This window comes from Brachycentrus maculatus, unplaced genomic scaffold (genome assembly GCF_059751285.1).
Source record: "Brachycentrus maculatus isolate JH-2025_06_01 unplaced genomic scaffold, ASM5975128v1 h1tg000443l, whole genome shotgun sequence".
Lineage (NCBI taxonomy): Eukaryota > Metazoa > Arthropoda > Insecta > Trichoptera > Brachycentridae > Brachycentrus > Brachycentrus maculatus.
In genome coordinates, this window is record NW_028281191.1 from 252,932 (window position 1) to 271,036 (window position 18,105).

At 28.9% G+C, this 18,105-nt stretch overlaps 1 protein-coding gene across 1 annotated transcript in view; it reads left to right on the forward strand.

The window, feature by feature from the left end:
• LOC148302497 (D-beta-hydroxybutyrate dehydrogenase, mitochondrial-like) overlaps positions 1 to 18,105 on the forward strand; it is a 106,828-nt gene that overhangs the window by 19,060 nt on the left and 69,663 nt on the right. Inside the window, exon 2 of the mRNA XM_088271525.1 lies at positions 420 to 746. Within this exon, the coding sequence (XP_088127651.1) occupies positions 471 to 746 (276 nt within the window). The 5' untranslated portion in view covers positions 420 to 470. The remainder of the gene's footprint in view (positions 1 to 419; positions 747 to 18,105) is intronic.

Here is an 18,105-nt window from a genome sequence, read left to right on the forward strand (position 1 = left end):
CAGTGTTTTTCTCAGATACTTAGTGGCACATTTTAGTAACATTAAACTACATAATTTGTTTTTGATCACTTTTTATTGGTACTTTTCCCCAACCGATTTGTTTTGACCAAAACCTTTTCATCATCAAGGTTAAACGTGATGATGTTTAACCCTGATGATTACAAGGTTATTATCGAAACCGGTCGGAGAAAATTCCCAGTAAAAAGTGGTTTAAAAAAAATTAGTTTTAGTTTATAAAGTTTAAACAATGGAGTTTTTCCTAATTCGATTGATTTCGTTACTGAAGCTGATACTCTACTAAAGAATGTTTGAATTTGGAAACTTAAGCTATCTGTACTGGTTAGATCTTACCTAATAGATTATTAATAATGAATGTGTCATTTTGATCGAAATTTAATTTTTCTCTTTATTTTTTCCAGGTCCGGATTGACCGCACATTCCCAGTTGTGAAAATCTAATTAACTAATAGAATGGCGCCCCCTGACGTCACGAGGAGGACGTCCCTGAAGAACAGGCGGGCCTCTCGCAGGGGCTCCATCATGCTCCGGAACCCCAACACCCCCCGGGAGATCCCGTGGGACATAGTGGACCGCTGCCTCACCCCGATCCTGTTCTGCCACGCCCTCGCCGTGCTAGTGTCGACGTTCCTGAACACCCTGCGAATCTCGCAAGTGTCTGCCTTCACCCTGTTTCTGTGGTTTTCCATATCGACAGTTGGCGCTGTTTGGTTTTATCATAATCTTAAGGTAAGATATTCATTACTGATATTTTTCACATGAAAGTTGCATTTAGTATTTCTTATTTTCCGTCTTATTCCTCAAAAATGAGGATTGTGACCCTTGTGGAAGCAATGACTCTTATCCAGTTAACCCTTTACTGCGCTGCACGTAGCGCTCCAACCATCGAGGTGCCTGCTGCTGCCTTAATTTGATCGGTCCATCGTGTGGGGGTCTTCCTCTCCCTCTATTCCCCTCCAGATTATCGATCAAGATCAGTTGTTTCAGGTTATCTTTGCCACGCATATCGTGTCCAAAGAACTGGAGAATCCATCGGGCACAGATATTGACCAGAGTCAAGCCATCCAATCGTAGTTCCTGGCGAATGGACTCGTTGGTGAATCTAGCCGTCCATGGAATTCGGAGCATGCGCCTCCAATACCACATTTCGAACGCGTCAATTTTTCTCCTTTTTGCTGCTTTTATGGTCATTGAGTGGATTATTATTTCTTCTAACTATTTTTTTTATTATTTTAATCTGTATTGGGAACAGGAGGAACAATCTAGTGTAGACCAGTCAGGAACTTCTCAGCATTTGCTCATTGTTGGGAGGAAACCACGTACATATTTAACTGACTTAAAGATTCAAATCGATGTCTAAAATACTTTTGTATGTTAGCATTGTTAACTTTGTGGTATGGAAATATAATACTCTGCTTATCATTTACCGTTCACTTTGTGTAAAGTGAACGATGAATGATAAGGAGAGTGTTATATTACTATAAAGTGATGTTACACAAAGTGAACGATGAATGATAAAGAGAGTGTTAAAAGATTTTATTTGATTTGTATTAAAATTGATTAAGAAATCAAATTATTCCTACATATATCCGTTCGGCTAAATGTCTGGTCGGCAAATTATCCGTCAGCCATGTGTCCGTCATACAAAAGTCCGTAGGCCAAGTGTCCATTGGTCATGTGTTCGTTGGGCCAAGTATTCGGAAGCCGTGGAGATTACACATAAGACTGGTTTAAAATTAATAAAGGTTTATTTTCAGACAACCTCATTCTCCGACGCGATTTAATGCTAGAATTCTGATCTCTGATGCATGCTATAATCCTTTACTATAGTTGTATGTTTCATATAATCGTACAAACGTATCAATCATTCTTGTTTTCCCTAATGTTTTTTTTTGTATTTCATTCACAACCAAAAAATACCGATTCTACATTTTTTTAATTCTATAAAAATTTCCCAATACACTACATACTATAACAGCATTGTTCATGAACGGATCTCGTTATAAGCATTTAATTTAGAGTCGAGGCTTATTTGATCAAAAATATCATTCGAATTAAATCTACATATGTACTTTACAATTCCATAGCAGATATAAACGTAAATCAATTTACGAGCTTTCGACAGAAATCGAGTTAGCCTAAAGATAGCTTTGAACTTTGCTCAAGTCAAATAACTAACGGTACTCAAGAATATGTGAAAGACTCAAAGCTCTTGAAAATAAACATTTTGCAACTTTTTAGACAGACTTTTTACATTAAACTTAAGTAAGAAAATACGATATAAAAAAGTATAATAAACTTCATAGATGATCTCTTTGGTGAAGAGTTGTACTAAAAATAAACGTTGAAATATAAATATGAGTATTGTTGACACTGCCACCGTTGTTGACACTAAGATTTTACTGTGTGAATATTTTTTTAAATTGAAATATTGAATTTCCAAATTTGTATGCAAATAAAATTGTGGCTATATTAGTTATGATCATTTTGTTTATTTTTAAATCTAAATTTTCTGTTTATTATTATTGCTCACTTACATTTTTACTTTCCATAACTTTTTTAAACATATTGAAATTTTAAACAATACTCAATAATGTTGAAAAAAACAAGGTTCTACGTAACTTAATGTTTTATTTGAAGTATTTTTTTTAGTCCAACCCTATAGGACAGTGCTTGGTGCATTACATTTACTATGCTGGAGGTGCCAAGTTCGATTCCCAAAACGGTCAAAACAAATTTTAATGATTTTTTCACTCGAAACTTTAATTAATATTTACCTGGACCGGTACCTGAAGCACGATAAGGCTCATCACTTTCCTTCGTATATTAAACGATCGAGCTAATACTGTTTTTATACAATGCAGTGCCCTATGCTCCATTGGGTGTGGATGTATGTTAGAAGAAGAAGAATTCTCCCAAACTACTAAAGTCGTAAATAACCTAAGTGTAATCTCATTGCAAGAATATTGTCGCGTTACTTCTTGTAAAATTTAGTACATATAGTATTTCCTTTCCCTATTTTAGTTCAAAAATATCTCAACAGTCATTTCGATAGAAAATTATTTTACCATTTTTAAATAATTACTTTTAAATTGTCTGGTAATCAAAAAGAAGAAAAATGTTCATGATTGAACCAAAAAAAATAATTTTTAAAAAATACTTATTTAAGTAATTATCATTGTTTCAATATGTATTATTAATGAGAGAGCGGTTGTTATGCTTTACTACGTTATTGCAGTGCCTAGAATATATATTAATGAAATTATTTATTGTGGTATACAACGTTTAACAGTAAGAAAAAACCTTTTATAAAAATATAGTTAGGATAAGATCTGGAAATAATTTATTGCTGGTAAATTACTGCACATAAATTTAATGCAATGCTTGAGACGTTAAATGGCTATTATTTTCACTGCAACTAGGTGTGTTTGTGGCATCTCTGTGCACTTTATAACTTCAAACCAATTTACGTTCTGTAATTCTGCACGAGATTGATATGCACCCATTATCAACCTGCACGTTCTAGAGATAGACATATTACCAAGATGTTATTGAAATCTCAACAGATATTACGAGATTATTAAATTAGGAATATGAGATCATTCCATGCACTATAACTTTCACTTTTTTACGCATCATACAACGACTGCTAAATCCTATAAATTTAAAAACTATTATTTGTTAATTGTGACAATAATCGTTAATGTGCAAGTTCGATACCGCTATGTGTGAAATGTCACGTAAAGCGTACCAAATAGAAATCCTTATTAATATTATAATAATAATAAATTTAAATTATTTATATGGGGCCATTTTTGTGGAACACTGCTTGAAGGGCGTTTTGCTGTGATTAAAATGGGGAATGAAAATTATGAAAATGATCGAAAAAAAAGTTTTTTTTACATCAAAAGTAAAAAAAAAACGTGATTAGGAAGATGTACGATGGAAAAAATTTATTCATGTCCTATACTTAATTTTTATGTACAATTCATAAAATAATACGCACTCAATCCTGATGTCAACTGAAATTGAGATTTAAAATATCTTCATTCAAAGAAAAAGATTTCTTTTGTGATAAACATCACTATCCCTACATAATAATTTTAAAGCAGTTTTGACGGAAGTAATTGTATTTTTAACTTAATTTAAAATGAAACGTTTAGAGTACAATAATATATTAATAATATATAGGACAATATTGAAATATTTGTATAGTTTATAAGAACATCGAGGTTAAATCTTTTGTAAGCATTTTTTCATATAAAATAAAATAATATTTCTGTGCAAAATATGTACATTCGAGAAATTACGACCGGTTAGCATTTTTTCGACAGCGTCCATTAATAAGGCAAAGAACTGCTGGAGAATATTATTTCTTCAAAGCAAAGCAAAGTTGAGAATATGTTAAGCAATAATTGAACTGTCATACTGAGCTTTAATATTGCTGTGTATGTGACGCGACATGACAAGAACACATCACAAAAGCACTTTAAAAAGTGTCAAAACTTTTTAAAAAATAATTCTGAAATGCCCGTTGATTAAGTAACAGCTTTATACTATAAATAATAAAAAAGTTAATTAGTTAGTTATTTTGAATTTGCCAAGTATCTGGTATTGACGGGGCCACCCACTCTATGAACGGATTTGACAACCACCAGCGGGATGAAATCAATTTATTTATAATATTTCTCTCTCAATCCCTTACTTCCTTCGGTATTCTGACATCTCAACATAGATGAAGGGAACATATGATGAAATAGGAGGTGTTAAGGAATATGTAAAGTTGAATATTTATAAAAATAGGGTGTCTGGGTATTTACAGGGCTTCCAGCTGGTTTAAGTGATCACTGAATACGTATGTAACATTCACCATTCTTCCCACATAAACAAGAAATTTAAATAAGTAAAGAAAAATTAATATATGCACGTGGGTATATATATATATATATATATATATATATATATATATATATATATATATATATATATATATATATATATATATATATATATATATATATATATATATATATATATATATATATATATATATATATATATATATATATATATATATATATATATATATATATATATATATATATATATATATATATATATATATATATATATATATATATATATATATATATATATATATATATATCGCTTGGCTACCGTTCTGGAGGTCCCGGGTTCAATTCCCAGGGGGGGTTAAAATAAATACAAGTGATTTTTTCACTGTAATATTTATTCAATATTAGCCTGGACTAGTACCTGAAGCGGAGGGTTGATCACCTTTCCTTCGTGTGCTAACGATCAAGATAACACTGTGCTATATAATGCAGTGCCCTATGCATCATTGGGGTGCGGATAAGGGTTTGATTTAAAAAAAATATATATATATATATATATATATATATATATATATATATATATATATATATATATATATATATATATATATATATATATATATATATATATATATATATATATATATATATATATATATAATATATATATATATATATATATATATATATATATATATATATATATATATATATATATATATATATATATATATATATATATATATATATATATATATATATATATATATATATATATATATATATATATATATATATATATATATATATATATATATATATATATATATATATATATATATATATATATATAAATGCGTTTTGATTTCATATATTTTGAATCCACTTTTATTTAATTTATCTTTCAAATCGACACCTTCTTTCACATCCTAGTTCTTAGTACCATCTTAGGTTGAGTTTAGTAGTGTGGTTGTCAATCAAGGGATGAATGGTAAATGTTGTCAATTCCCAGGGGGGGTTAAAATAAATACAAGTGATTTTTTCACTGTAATATTTATTCAATATTAGCCTGGACTAGTACCTGAAGCGGAGGGTTGATCACCTTTCCTTCGTGTGCTAACGATCAAGATAACACTGTGCTATATAATGCAGTGCCCTATGCATCATTGGGGTGCGGATAAGGGTTTGATTTAAAAAAAATATATATAAATATATATATATATATATATATATATATATATATATATATATATATATATATATATATATATATATATATATATATATATATATATATATATATATATATATATATATATATATATATATATATATATATATATATATATATATATATATATATATATATATATATATATATATATATATATATATATATATATATATATATATATATATATATATATATATATATATATATATATATATATATATATATATATATATATAAATGCGTTTTGATTTCATATATTTTGAATCCACTTTTATTTAATTTATCTTTCAAATCGACACCTTCTTTCACATCCTAGTTCTTAGTACCATCTTAGGTTGAGTTTAGTAGTGTGGTTGTCAATCAAGGGATGAATGGTAAATGTTGTCAATTCCCAGGGGGGGTTAAAATAAATACAAGTGATTTTTTCACTGTAATATTTATTCAATATTAGCCTGGACTAGTACCTGAAGCGGAGTTGATCACCTTTCCTTCGTGTGCTAACGATCAAGATAACACTGTGCTATATAATGCAGTGCCCTATGCATCATTGGGGTGCGGATAAGGGTTTGATTTAAAAAAAATATATATAAATATATATATATATATATATATATATATATATATATATATATATATATATATATATATATATATATATATATATATATATATATATATATATATATATATATATATATATATATATATATATATATATATATATATATATATATATATATATATATATATATATATATATATATATATATATATATATATATATATATATATATATATATATATATATATATATATATATATATATATATATATATATATATATATATATATATATATATAAATGCGTTTTGATTTCATATATTTTGAATCCACTTTTATTTAATTTATCTTTCAAATCGACACCTTCTTTCACATCCTAGTTCTTAGTACCATCTTAGGTTGAGTTTAGTAGTGTGGTTGTCAATCAAGGGATGAATGGTAAATGTTACACGCATATAAAGTGAAGACTTAAACCAGCCTTTGACAGGTCGCATGCCTTCATCTGTGTTGAAATGTCAATAATGTAAAACTTAATTACGTTTTTTTTATTTAAAAACTTTTACGTGAATATGTCAGAAAAAGTTATGTTTAATCGCGTGATAAAAGCATTTTTTCATATTATAATTCACAAGTCTATTAATTCAGCGTCAGATATAGAATTGGATAGATGATATAATATACAGGAGAGTAGAAGAGATTACACGAGAAGACATGTCTCCCAGATTAGATACTGCAGAAAATTATGTAACAGTTCTTTTGATTTTCTCCCGTTCCTTCTAGAATATCATCGAATGGTAAATTTTCCTGGAACTAAAATTGCGTCAGTATTAAAAAGTCTCATTTCAAATTTCAAATAAAATACATTCGTGTTTTGCATCTGGATTGATCAGATAATGTACACAAATACAAATACGTAAATCGTACAAGCAAATGTGTTTAAGAATATACAAATGTGTGTAAGAATTCTAAAATGACGGCGTACGTATGTAACTGCGATTAATGTATGTTACATTTTATTACGTAAAATCAACTTATGTTTTAATTTTTAAATCAAACACAGATTTTTTGAGCCTACTAAGTTGGTGGATACATAAATTAAAATGGATTTCCACAAATTAAACGCCAAATCAATAAATAAAATCAATTTTATTGAGGTACATACAAATTTCAACACGTTGACTTTTTTTTGACATCACAACATAGTTGAAGAAAAATATGGAAGTCTAAGTATTTACAAGGTTTATGGCCTGTCAAAGCTGGTTAATTGATCACTTTACACACGTGCAACATTCACCATTCTACCTATGATTGACAACCTCAATTTTCCTGGAACTTCTAGATATATGATCAATCTCATGACAACAGTAGGTACACACGAGTTTGAGATATTTTTTTTATTTAGCAGAGATTATTTTATTTGCATGCAAGATTCAAACCCTAGATTATTTTAACATACTGAAAATCGATTAAAAACATGGTTTTGATTTTTTTGTAGCTTTCAATTTTTCCAATCATTTTTATGATATATAATTTGTTGAGATCAAAATTCTTGCTGAATCGTGGTTGAGTAGATGTTTGACTCCAAAACTCTCGTCACAGGTTTGATTCTCTCCAATTTATATTTTTAAGGCGTAATTCCTTTTCAACTAAGTGTTCTTTATTATATAATGATATTTTAATATCATAATATAATAAAGAACTATAATAAAGAACAGAATTTCATTTGTTGTTCAAATAAAAATATTTCACAATAAAAAAACATGTGTACTTTGGAATTCTTTTAATAGAATTTTTTTTTCATTAACATTTTTTAACAAAAATTTTAGTATATAAACACTCACCGAGATTTTTGTCTACCGGTTTTGAGACGTATCCGTCTCTTCATCAGGACAATCACTACATCAGCATACAAATAATACTATACGTCACTACGATAGTAATATTCACACACTTAAAACGCCACAAAATGTTAATCACATGAGTTTTTGGTCGACTCGAGGACCAACATCCACTAAGAATTGTAGAACAACATTCACTCAAAGCCAAGGTCTGACATGCTCACAAAAAAGTAAAAATTACAACAACAATTTTTTTTAAAAGCACAGAAAAGGGAATGTATAAATTCTTACAACTTTATTATAAACATGATATGGAACACGTGTAAAGTATATATTTTATTTCATCCTTATACGATATCTTTTTAATATTTGAAGGTTCAGAAAAAAGATCATTGTCCTATAAAGGTAGTTTGGATGTAATCGAGAAAAAAGCTTTTGTAATAGTTTTTTGTCCTGTTTGACTCAAGAGCATCGACCTTTTATCGAAAAAAGCTCACAATACATGTTTTTTGGATTATTCGGTTTTTATTTGAATTTTTGATGTTTTGGATTTTATATTTTCTAATATCCGTATATTCAAACTTATCAATGAAAATATCAATTTGTTATGTACGTTCTATATTTATATATTTACCCAGGTAATAACAAAAAATAACATAATTGAATTGGTGCTTGATTAACAATTTTTAAATGTTCATACTTTGGGATGTGTACTTACCATAGAAAATTGTACCCTGAGAATAAACGCGCTGATTTATCACAGAAATTTGGATATCAGTAAGGCGTTCCACTTGGGTTTTCTATTCAGACAAATTCATACAATAAAACATATACACAAGATTTCATTTTTAAATTACGTATTTAAAATTCAGATCTTTTTTTAACATTATGATGCTCCAATATCTGTCAATATGTTCACTTTTAATACATTTTATATGTTTGATGTAAAATAGTAAAATATGAATTTTGAGTTTTTTCAAATACTTGTTTACAAATCTGGATTACCTTTAATCAGGAGTTATTTTTTTAATTTATTTTTACATGTCAACATAGATGACTAAGAATATAGTAAAAGCTTTTACATTTTATTATAAGCTAATAAAAATTGATCATTTTTTCAAGTGTTTCTCAAGTATGTTTCTGAATAAAATCAAGGATTTGGACCTCACACGCGAATGAAAAGAATCTCCGCTTAATAAAATCTTTCCTCACTCCAATTAAGATGGCTGTTGTGAACTCGTACATATTGTATTACGAGTTTGATGAATATATCCAAAAGTTTCTAAAATTTAAATAGTGTGATTGTCAATCATGAGTAGAATTGGTGACTGTTACACATTTGTAAAGTGATCAATTAACCAAGCCTATGACGGTCCTAAGCATCGTAAATGCTTACATTCTCTCACTTCCAAATTATTATTCATCTATGTTGAGATGTCAAAAATATATCATCAAAAATGCGTAACGGTGTTTTCAGTTCCACCTTAGATCAAGATCACTATGTCACAAAATATATAATTGAACAAGTGAACAGCTAAAAAAAGAGACTTTGATATCAAACCGCAAACAGCATCCCCATCTAATTATTCCGCTATATGTGGTGACATTGATCTTACTTTCCCCTTATCCTTCATTTCGTTTCAGATTAATCCCCTTCTTATCCATCGTTTCTCGGTAAAAATCTAAATATAAACATAAAATTAGATGTGAAAATCCGGGCAGGTACTTTGTACGCACGCTCGCTACTCATTTTGTTTGACATTTCTCTAATGCGGTGCGTGTACACGCGAGAGACCGCCCACGGAAACAGCGTAATATGTTACCGGATCCAGGATATAACCCACTCGTGGGACATATTTGTCTAATGAAATACACCCTAGTACCTTCTCGCATATCTGATCGTGTTGTGCTTAATGTTCACTCTTCGGCTTGTGAAGCGGTAGCTTTGTGAAGTTTCTTCTTTAACGTAGTATTCTAAGTAACAGAACAGGCATGCTTTGTTTAGAATATAATAATCCAAGTAACAGAACGGACATGCTATGTTTTGAACGTAATAATCTATGCTACAGAACAGACACGTTACCCCTTGTACGTAGGAATCTAAGTGACGTAACAGACATGCTGCGTCTTCAAAGTAATAATCCAAGTAACAGAACAGACATGTTGCGTTTTGAATGAAATAATCTAAGTAACATAACATTCTAACATGCTAAGTCTTGAACGTAATAATTCAAGTAACAGAACAGATAGGTTGCGTTTTGAACTTAATTATCAAAGTAACAGAACAAACATGCTACGTCTTGAATGTAATAACTCAAGTAACAGAACAGGCACGTTGCGTTTTGAACGTAGTAATCTAAGTAACAGAACAAATATGCTTTGTTTTTAATGCAATAATCTAAGTAACGGAACAAACATGCTACGTCTTGAATGTAATAACTCAAGTAACAGAATAGACATGTTGCGTTTTGAACGTAGTAATCTAAGTAACAGAACAGACATGCTTTGTTTTGAATCTTATAATGTAAGTAACAGAACAAACATCTAGAACGTTATAATATTAGTAACAACAGACGTGGTACATCTTGAAATTAGTTATCTAAGTAACAGAACGCACATGCTATGTTTCTAATGTGATAAATAAATAAATAAATCCTAAATAACAATAAACATATAACGTCTTTAACGTAATAATCAAAGTAACAGAACAGACACGCTACTTCTTGATCGTGGGAATCTAAGTTACAGATCAGACATGTTACGTCTTGAACGTTGTAATCTAAGCAACAGAGCACACATGCTACGTCTTACACGTGGTAATCTTAAGAACTAAACAAACCTAGTAATCTAAGTAACAGAACAGATGTGCTTTATTTTTAATGTAATAATCCAAGTAATAGAACAAATATGCTACGTCTTGAACTGAATATTCTAAGCAATAGAACAGACATCCTAACGTTAAAGAATAAACATGTCCTGAACGTAGTAATCAAAGTAACAGAACAGACATGTTACGTCTTGAAGTGGTAATCTTAAGAATTGAACACACTTGCCTACGTCTTGAAGTGGTAATCTTAGAAACTGAACACACTTGCTACGTCTTGAATATGGTAATCCAAGTAACTGAACAGACATGCTACGCGCTACCTCATAAATGTAATTATATGTTTAAAATTAACGCACTTTTTCTTGAAGGGTAATTTCACAAAATAAAATTATCGTGACGCTTATTTCTGAACATGAAGATCTAAGTTACAGGGTATTTGCACATTAAAAATTGACTTGTATTGTGTGTGGTTAAAGCGTTTCTTTCAACCTGCGCGTAGGATGTTTGTATTTTTATGACGACGGCGTTTGTCTCACGATACGTATATTTTAAGTTAATCCTAAAATCCTATAAAATGTCAGTATCTTGAGACTCGGGATATGTATTGGACGGGATTTTCAGATCTCATCCCCCCGGTTCCGACTGAGCAGGGATATCACTCTATAATTCATGAATCTCATTGAAAATTCACTCTTTGTCTTACGAAACCCGCAGTATTTTGTTTGCTTCGATATATTCAGTCATCTTATTTGGAATCCATTTATGGCTGAAGAAACGGAAAAAGAAAATAGTATGTAAAGTTATTAATACCGCGTTGGAAAATACATGTTTTTGGATTTATGAAATTCGAGTATTCTCAGAATTTTGTGTATCTGTTAAAAGTTTGACCTAGTAGCGAAAATTTCATACGAAAAGTAGGCTAACTGAATCCTCGACCTCTATATCCTAGTCTCATATATTTAATATCGTAATTTTTGCAACTGATTTTCAGCTTTCAGGACCCGTGTGATAAAAAATTGAAGTAAAGGTATCATTTATATGTGGTGACTTGATAATACATTATTATGTTTAATAAGATATCCAATGATATTTATTTCATTACTTGATTTGTCACTTTATGGTAAAATCTATTCATTTTTAATTTAAGTTTTACTTAGTAAATACCTGAGTTTTTACTAAGTAAAACTTAAATTAAAGGTGGATTATTTATTTCCGTACGGATCTCGGCGATGTTTCAAAATATGTCCGAGAGTTATTTGTTTTTCTGTTGGTCGATTCGATAACACGTCACTTGGCACAGGACAAAACATAATTTTATTTTATTGTACTTTTTTTTCAGAATGTATTATTTTGAAAACATCATAATGATTGATTTATTACTACTCCTATTTACTGTGGAACATTTATTGTTATTTCTTGAATGTTTTCCGCAGATACTTTGTGGCACATTTTATAAACTTCATAAAATTGAATAACTTAGTTTTTACCACTTTTTTATTAATACAATTTAACCTACCGGTTTCGACTAGAACCTTGTCATCATCAGGGTTTATTTTAATTCAAAAACATTTAAATACTCTCACTAAAAACTTCCACACACTCCGTAAAAATCCTAAATGATATTTTTATTATTCATTGCATAGCAACCCCAAAAAAAACTAATGGAATCACCAAAAAACAGGATGAAAGTGTAAAGTGGAGAACACACACAAAAACCTACTGTGCAGAAATTTTAGGAACAGAAATTGGAAAAATTTCAAAATGTTCTGATGATGACACGGTCTATGTTGCATCCATTATTATAATTAATAATAATTACCTGTTATTAGGCTGGTTTTGATGACAACTTTATACATTTGTGTAAAGTTCTCCATTCTACCCTTGATATAACATACATTTTTGAAAATAGTATATGTAAGAAACAGTAGATGGTTCGTCTCAGTTTATTTATTTATTTATTTTTAATAACAGATTACATACATAAGTCATATATATGATATTCCCGATGATTAATTTATATTTCTCATTTTGGGGCATGGGATTAAAGTTTTCAAGACTGGAACACAAATAATAAAGTTACAAAAAATATGTTTTTTTAAATAACCAAAACTAATGCATGGCAAAAAATAAAAACAATACACATGTATTATAAATAGGCATAGGAAGCATATTTTAAAGAAATAAATGAGAAAAACACAAGGTTAGAAGCATTTTTAAATAAAAAAATAAGAAAATATAAAAAATGAGAAAATATAACAAATGAGAAAACATAAAAACATAACTAAACACTACATGTAGATACCTATATCTTTTCAGAAAGTATTTTTTCAGATCATTTATTTTGGATCCCCGAATGGGTTCTATATTTTTTTTTATGTCAGGTAGCTGTTTAATTTGGGTATAGGCAATATATTTTAAGAACCTTACTCCAAATTTAGTAGAGTTTATCGGCTCCACATGTATTTTGTTATGTTCTCGTGTATTAATATTATGAGTTTCTTTGCTAAAAATCGGATAGTAATAAATAATTAAATATAAATGCCAGGTCGTAAGTCCTGGAATGACTAGACCTCCATCTTCTTTCGTATTAAAACCATAAATGCTTCATTTCAATTTGAGACACGTGTTATAATTATATACAATCTGAAGGGTAAATAATCCTGTTACTGCTAACGGTACTGGAACACTTTTGATTAGGAAGACGGAAACGAGCAAATGAAGACAATCTTTTGTTTATTAAAAAATCACAAAGTTATAAGAACATAGGGTCACAAATATATCGAAAATTACAAACTTATTAAGGCGAGAAGAACAAAGCGACACCAATATAAAAACAGAGCGAGCGCGGCGTATACACGTTTTGAATAATATTTGATCTGAGCACACAAAATTTTGTCCGTCCCCCTTTATATACGATTTTAAAAGAGCTACACGTGGTGGGGACAATATTATAAACAAAATATAAGTCGATGAACTGTGTCCCTTTGTTCTTCTCGCGTACATTTATTAATACTATTTTAATACATAAATAATTCATAAAAATACACAGATTTTGGCCGAAACAAATCCAGTGTCTTAGTATAAAAAAAAATACAGCTGAATTACTATATAATATGAAAAATATTGTTAATAGAATAAAGTTACTAGTCTTCTATTACCTTGAATTCTAAATATAGGTAATACGATATTGTCTTCAAATGAAGGACCTTCAAACATCAATAGATTTTTTCAGATTGTTTTATATCATAATAAAGTTTACATGGAAAATATTTGGAGCAGAACAGCTCGCTTCGGCTTGAAGTTAGTATGTAAAATAGTTAATTGGGTCATTTGTTTATCCACTTTTACGATAGACGGAAACTGTAATCAAGATACGACATCCGGCATAGGAAATAGGACAAAGTTTGTCCACATTTTACATAAAAAACTACTCAACGTAATTTAATAAAGAGTTTTGGAGTCAAAATATCCTTACAATACGAAACGACTGACAGAGATATGTTAAATTTACTAAATTTTGAAATCAATATTATATTATATTAATAATGAAAGCATATTATTGTAAATTATAATTTAAAATTTATGCTCTTACTAGGTTTTCCCATGCAGATGGCATACAATACTTGCTAATAAAATTACATGAAAATTGAGTCATGCGATAAATTAAGACATGGACGAATGATACGAACTTTTCAGATCTGCCCACCTCCATTTTCCAATTATGAATATCTCTTCTGTATGAAGTTTCGTCATTTAATGACTTTATGCCCCAGAATATGTTAAACATTAATATTTGGTGTAGAATTTTGTCCAAATACATAATTTCAGTTTCAATTCATTATTTAATACCATAACATACAAAAAAAATCAGATGGACCACAAAAATTTTCATTGGTATTTTACCGATTCAAATGCAAATATTTTCAACAAAATTATATTTTCAAATAATTTGAAACATGACGTCATTTCCGTTACGAAGTAAATAAATCCCTCTACATACTGATTGCAAAGTTGAGATTAAGTTTCTACCGTAAATCAAGGCGAGACTGAAATACTTTCTCCGGAAATGAATGCCTCTTTTTAAATTAAAATAAATTGTAGGAACGTAAGATGCACATAATTTTCCACTTGTTGTTTTGAAGATATTTTATTTGTACATGTGGTTAGTGGAAATGTAAATATCAAAGTTATCTCAGGTTCTTTAAAATAAAAATTCACCTTTTATGAAAAGCTGTTATTGATTCAGTGCATATTAATTTAAAATTTAATGATTATTATTATGTTATTATTCCTTAAGTTATAACTTCTCAAGTTAAAAAATACGCCTTATTTGTCATTCCTTGCCTATTGGTTTTAAAATTTTAAGTTTATGTTTTAAATTTAATACTTGACTACATTTTGAGTTAACGACTGGTTTTGAGAACTATAGATATTCTAAACACCAGGTAAAAATACAAAATGTTTATGTTTTCACCTGTTGATGGCAACATTTGTAGTTCTTAAAATAAACTCAAAAATCAAAAAGTAGTCATTATTATATAGTAGTTATTATTCAGACCTGACGATGGAAGTTTAGCTTCCGAAGCAAGTAGTCTTTAATAAAACTCGTAGTAAAAGTGGTATAAAAACAAGTGTTTCCTTAGTCATTGTCTTACCACAAAGTTAATGCCGAAACAATAAATAAAAAGTCGTCTTATAAAGTGTTTTATTTTTATATTTAAATCATGGTTTTATTCCACGCAAAAGCTAAATTAATAAAATGAAAATAAGGATAAAATTGTACAAAAATGATGTAAAAAGAAAAATATATAATTGCATTTGAAATTAATAAACTAAAATCTATATGTAGATAGATAGCTTTAAAATAAATAAATAAATACACATTTTACGCAATAAGGGAAAAACGTAAAACAAAACCTCAATGCGCCGTGACGTAGATAGGCTCCACACGAAACTAATTTACAGGGTTCGATTTTCATCAATTGCAAAATGAATTCAAGAAATGTTTGTTTTCAATTTATCTGCGTATTTGTGATATACTTTTCTCGTCTCCCTTTCATATCCTACTATCCTACCTGTAGACAAAGCTCTTAAAAGAGGCTTTGAGGACTATTTTTTTTTAAATGTTTTCATAAATTATTAACACAAAAAACCATGTATTTCTGAACTATCAAAAATATTTATATGAAATTATGATAATATGGACAGTATTTTTATGACCTATAAATTGGTCATGAAAAAAATAAATGTAATGACAGTCATTAACCTTATTTCGGTCCAAATATAGACTTTTTGGTGCTTCGTAATAATAAACGTATTAAAAATAACGCTTTCCACAACATTACAGTACATCATTGTCAAATATTATTGTTTGAAAAATGTGTTAGCTGAAGTTATTTTTACTCGCGTGAAATGTTATTTTACAATTATTTTTAAGCGTATAGATTTTTCAAGATTATCTTTCCGTATCGAAAGTTCTAATAACCTTAGCTTTTTTTAGGGATATATATATATATAAATTTATATAGACAAAGCTCTAAATAGAGGCTTTGCGGGCTATTACTTTTAGAAAAAATATCTTTTCATAAATTATTTAACCATGTATTTCTGAACTAGCAAAAATATTCACATAAAATTATTGTTGATAATATGGAAAGTATTTCAGTAATTCATAATAATCCATCTGAAATCACTAATAAAATAATGTCATTTTAAATTTTTCTAAGGAAAACGGGTTCATATCTGGATTTGAGTTTAACCTGTAACCTCTTGTTCTACCATAAATTGTGTACATGAGATATAAAAAATAATAAAGAAAGATGCGTTTTTTCACTGTATCACGTAGAGCACATATTTGTATTACATTTTTTTCTCCGCCAAAAATAAATGGCAGAAAATTAACCATTTCGTAAATTGTACGGTGAATTTATTTTCATTTATACATTTCTTTTTTGTATTCGCTTTATCGCCCTAATATCACCTAAGGCTAGTGCAGAATGTAGATGAAACTAAAAATATAACAAAGGCGTTACAAGAAATCCTGACATATCTTTGAGTATAAATATGGGGTAAAATAACCCACACCGTGGAAGAAAAATAATAATTATGACATACAGTACTCTTGGATTAACCGGATCTTTAATAATCCCCAAGGATAGCTGGGGATTTATTCTCAGCAGCAAATAGATATAAAATAATAATGCCCTCGCATTAGATCAGTTGAACTGTAAAAGTCATGCTAGGATTAGAGTAGGGATGTTACATTTGAATCCACCTTTGAAACATCGATCTCTTAAAGACGATCGATTTTTAATAACACCGATTCTCAAGTTGACATTATTTTAATGATAATAAAATACTACATTAGATTAAACATGATATTTTTTCAATAAGGTTTAACTTTTTTAATGAATACAATAATTCAAGTGTTTAATTACAATTCCAATGATGTAAAAATAAATTAATTAAAAATAATGTATAATTTTCTTCTCAATTAAAGACTCATTATTTTCTTAACATCAATGAAGAAGAATATGGAACTCTGGGCATTTACAGGGTCTTTGACCTGTTACAGGGATTTAAGTGATCAATTTAATACATTCGTATTTATAGAGGATTATTCATATTTATCATAATCTAGATTTGTGTTCCGCAAACTTTTTCTATTCAAGATACACCGGCCAAATCAAGATTTTTTATTTAAAAAAAAACAAATTCTTTCAAAATTGATTTATTTTAAAAATTAATATATTTTAAATTCATTTTTTGTTCT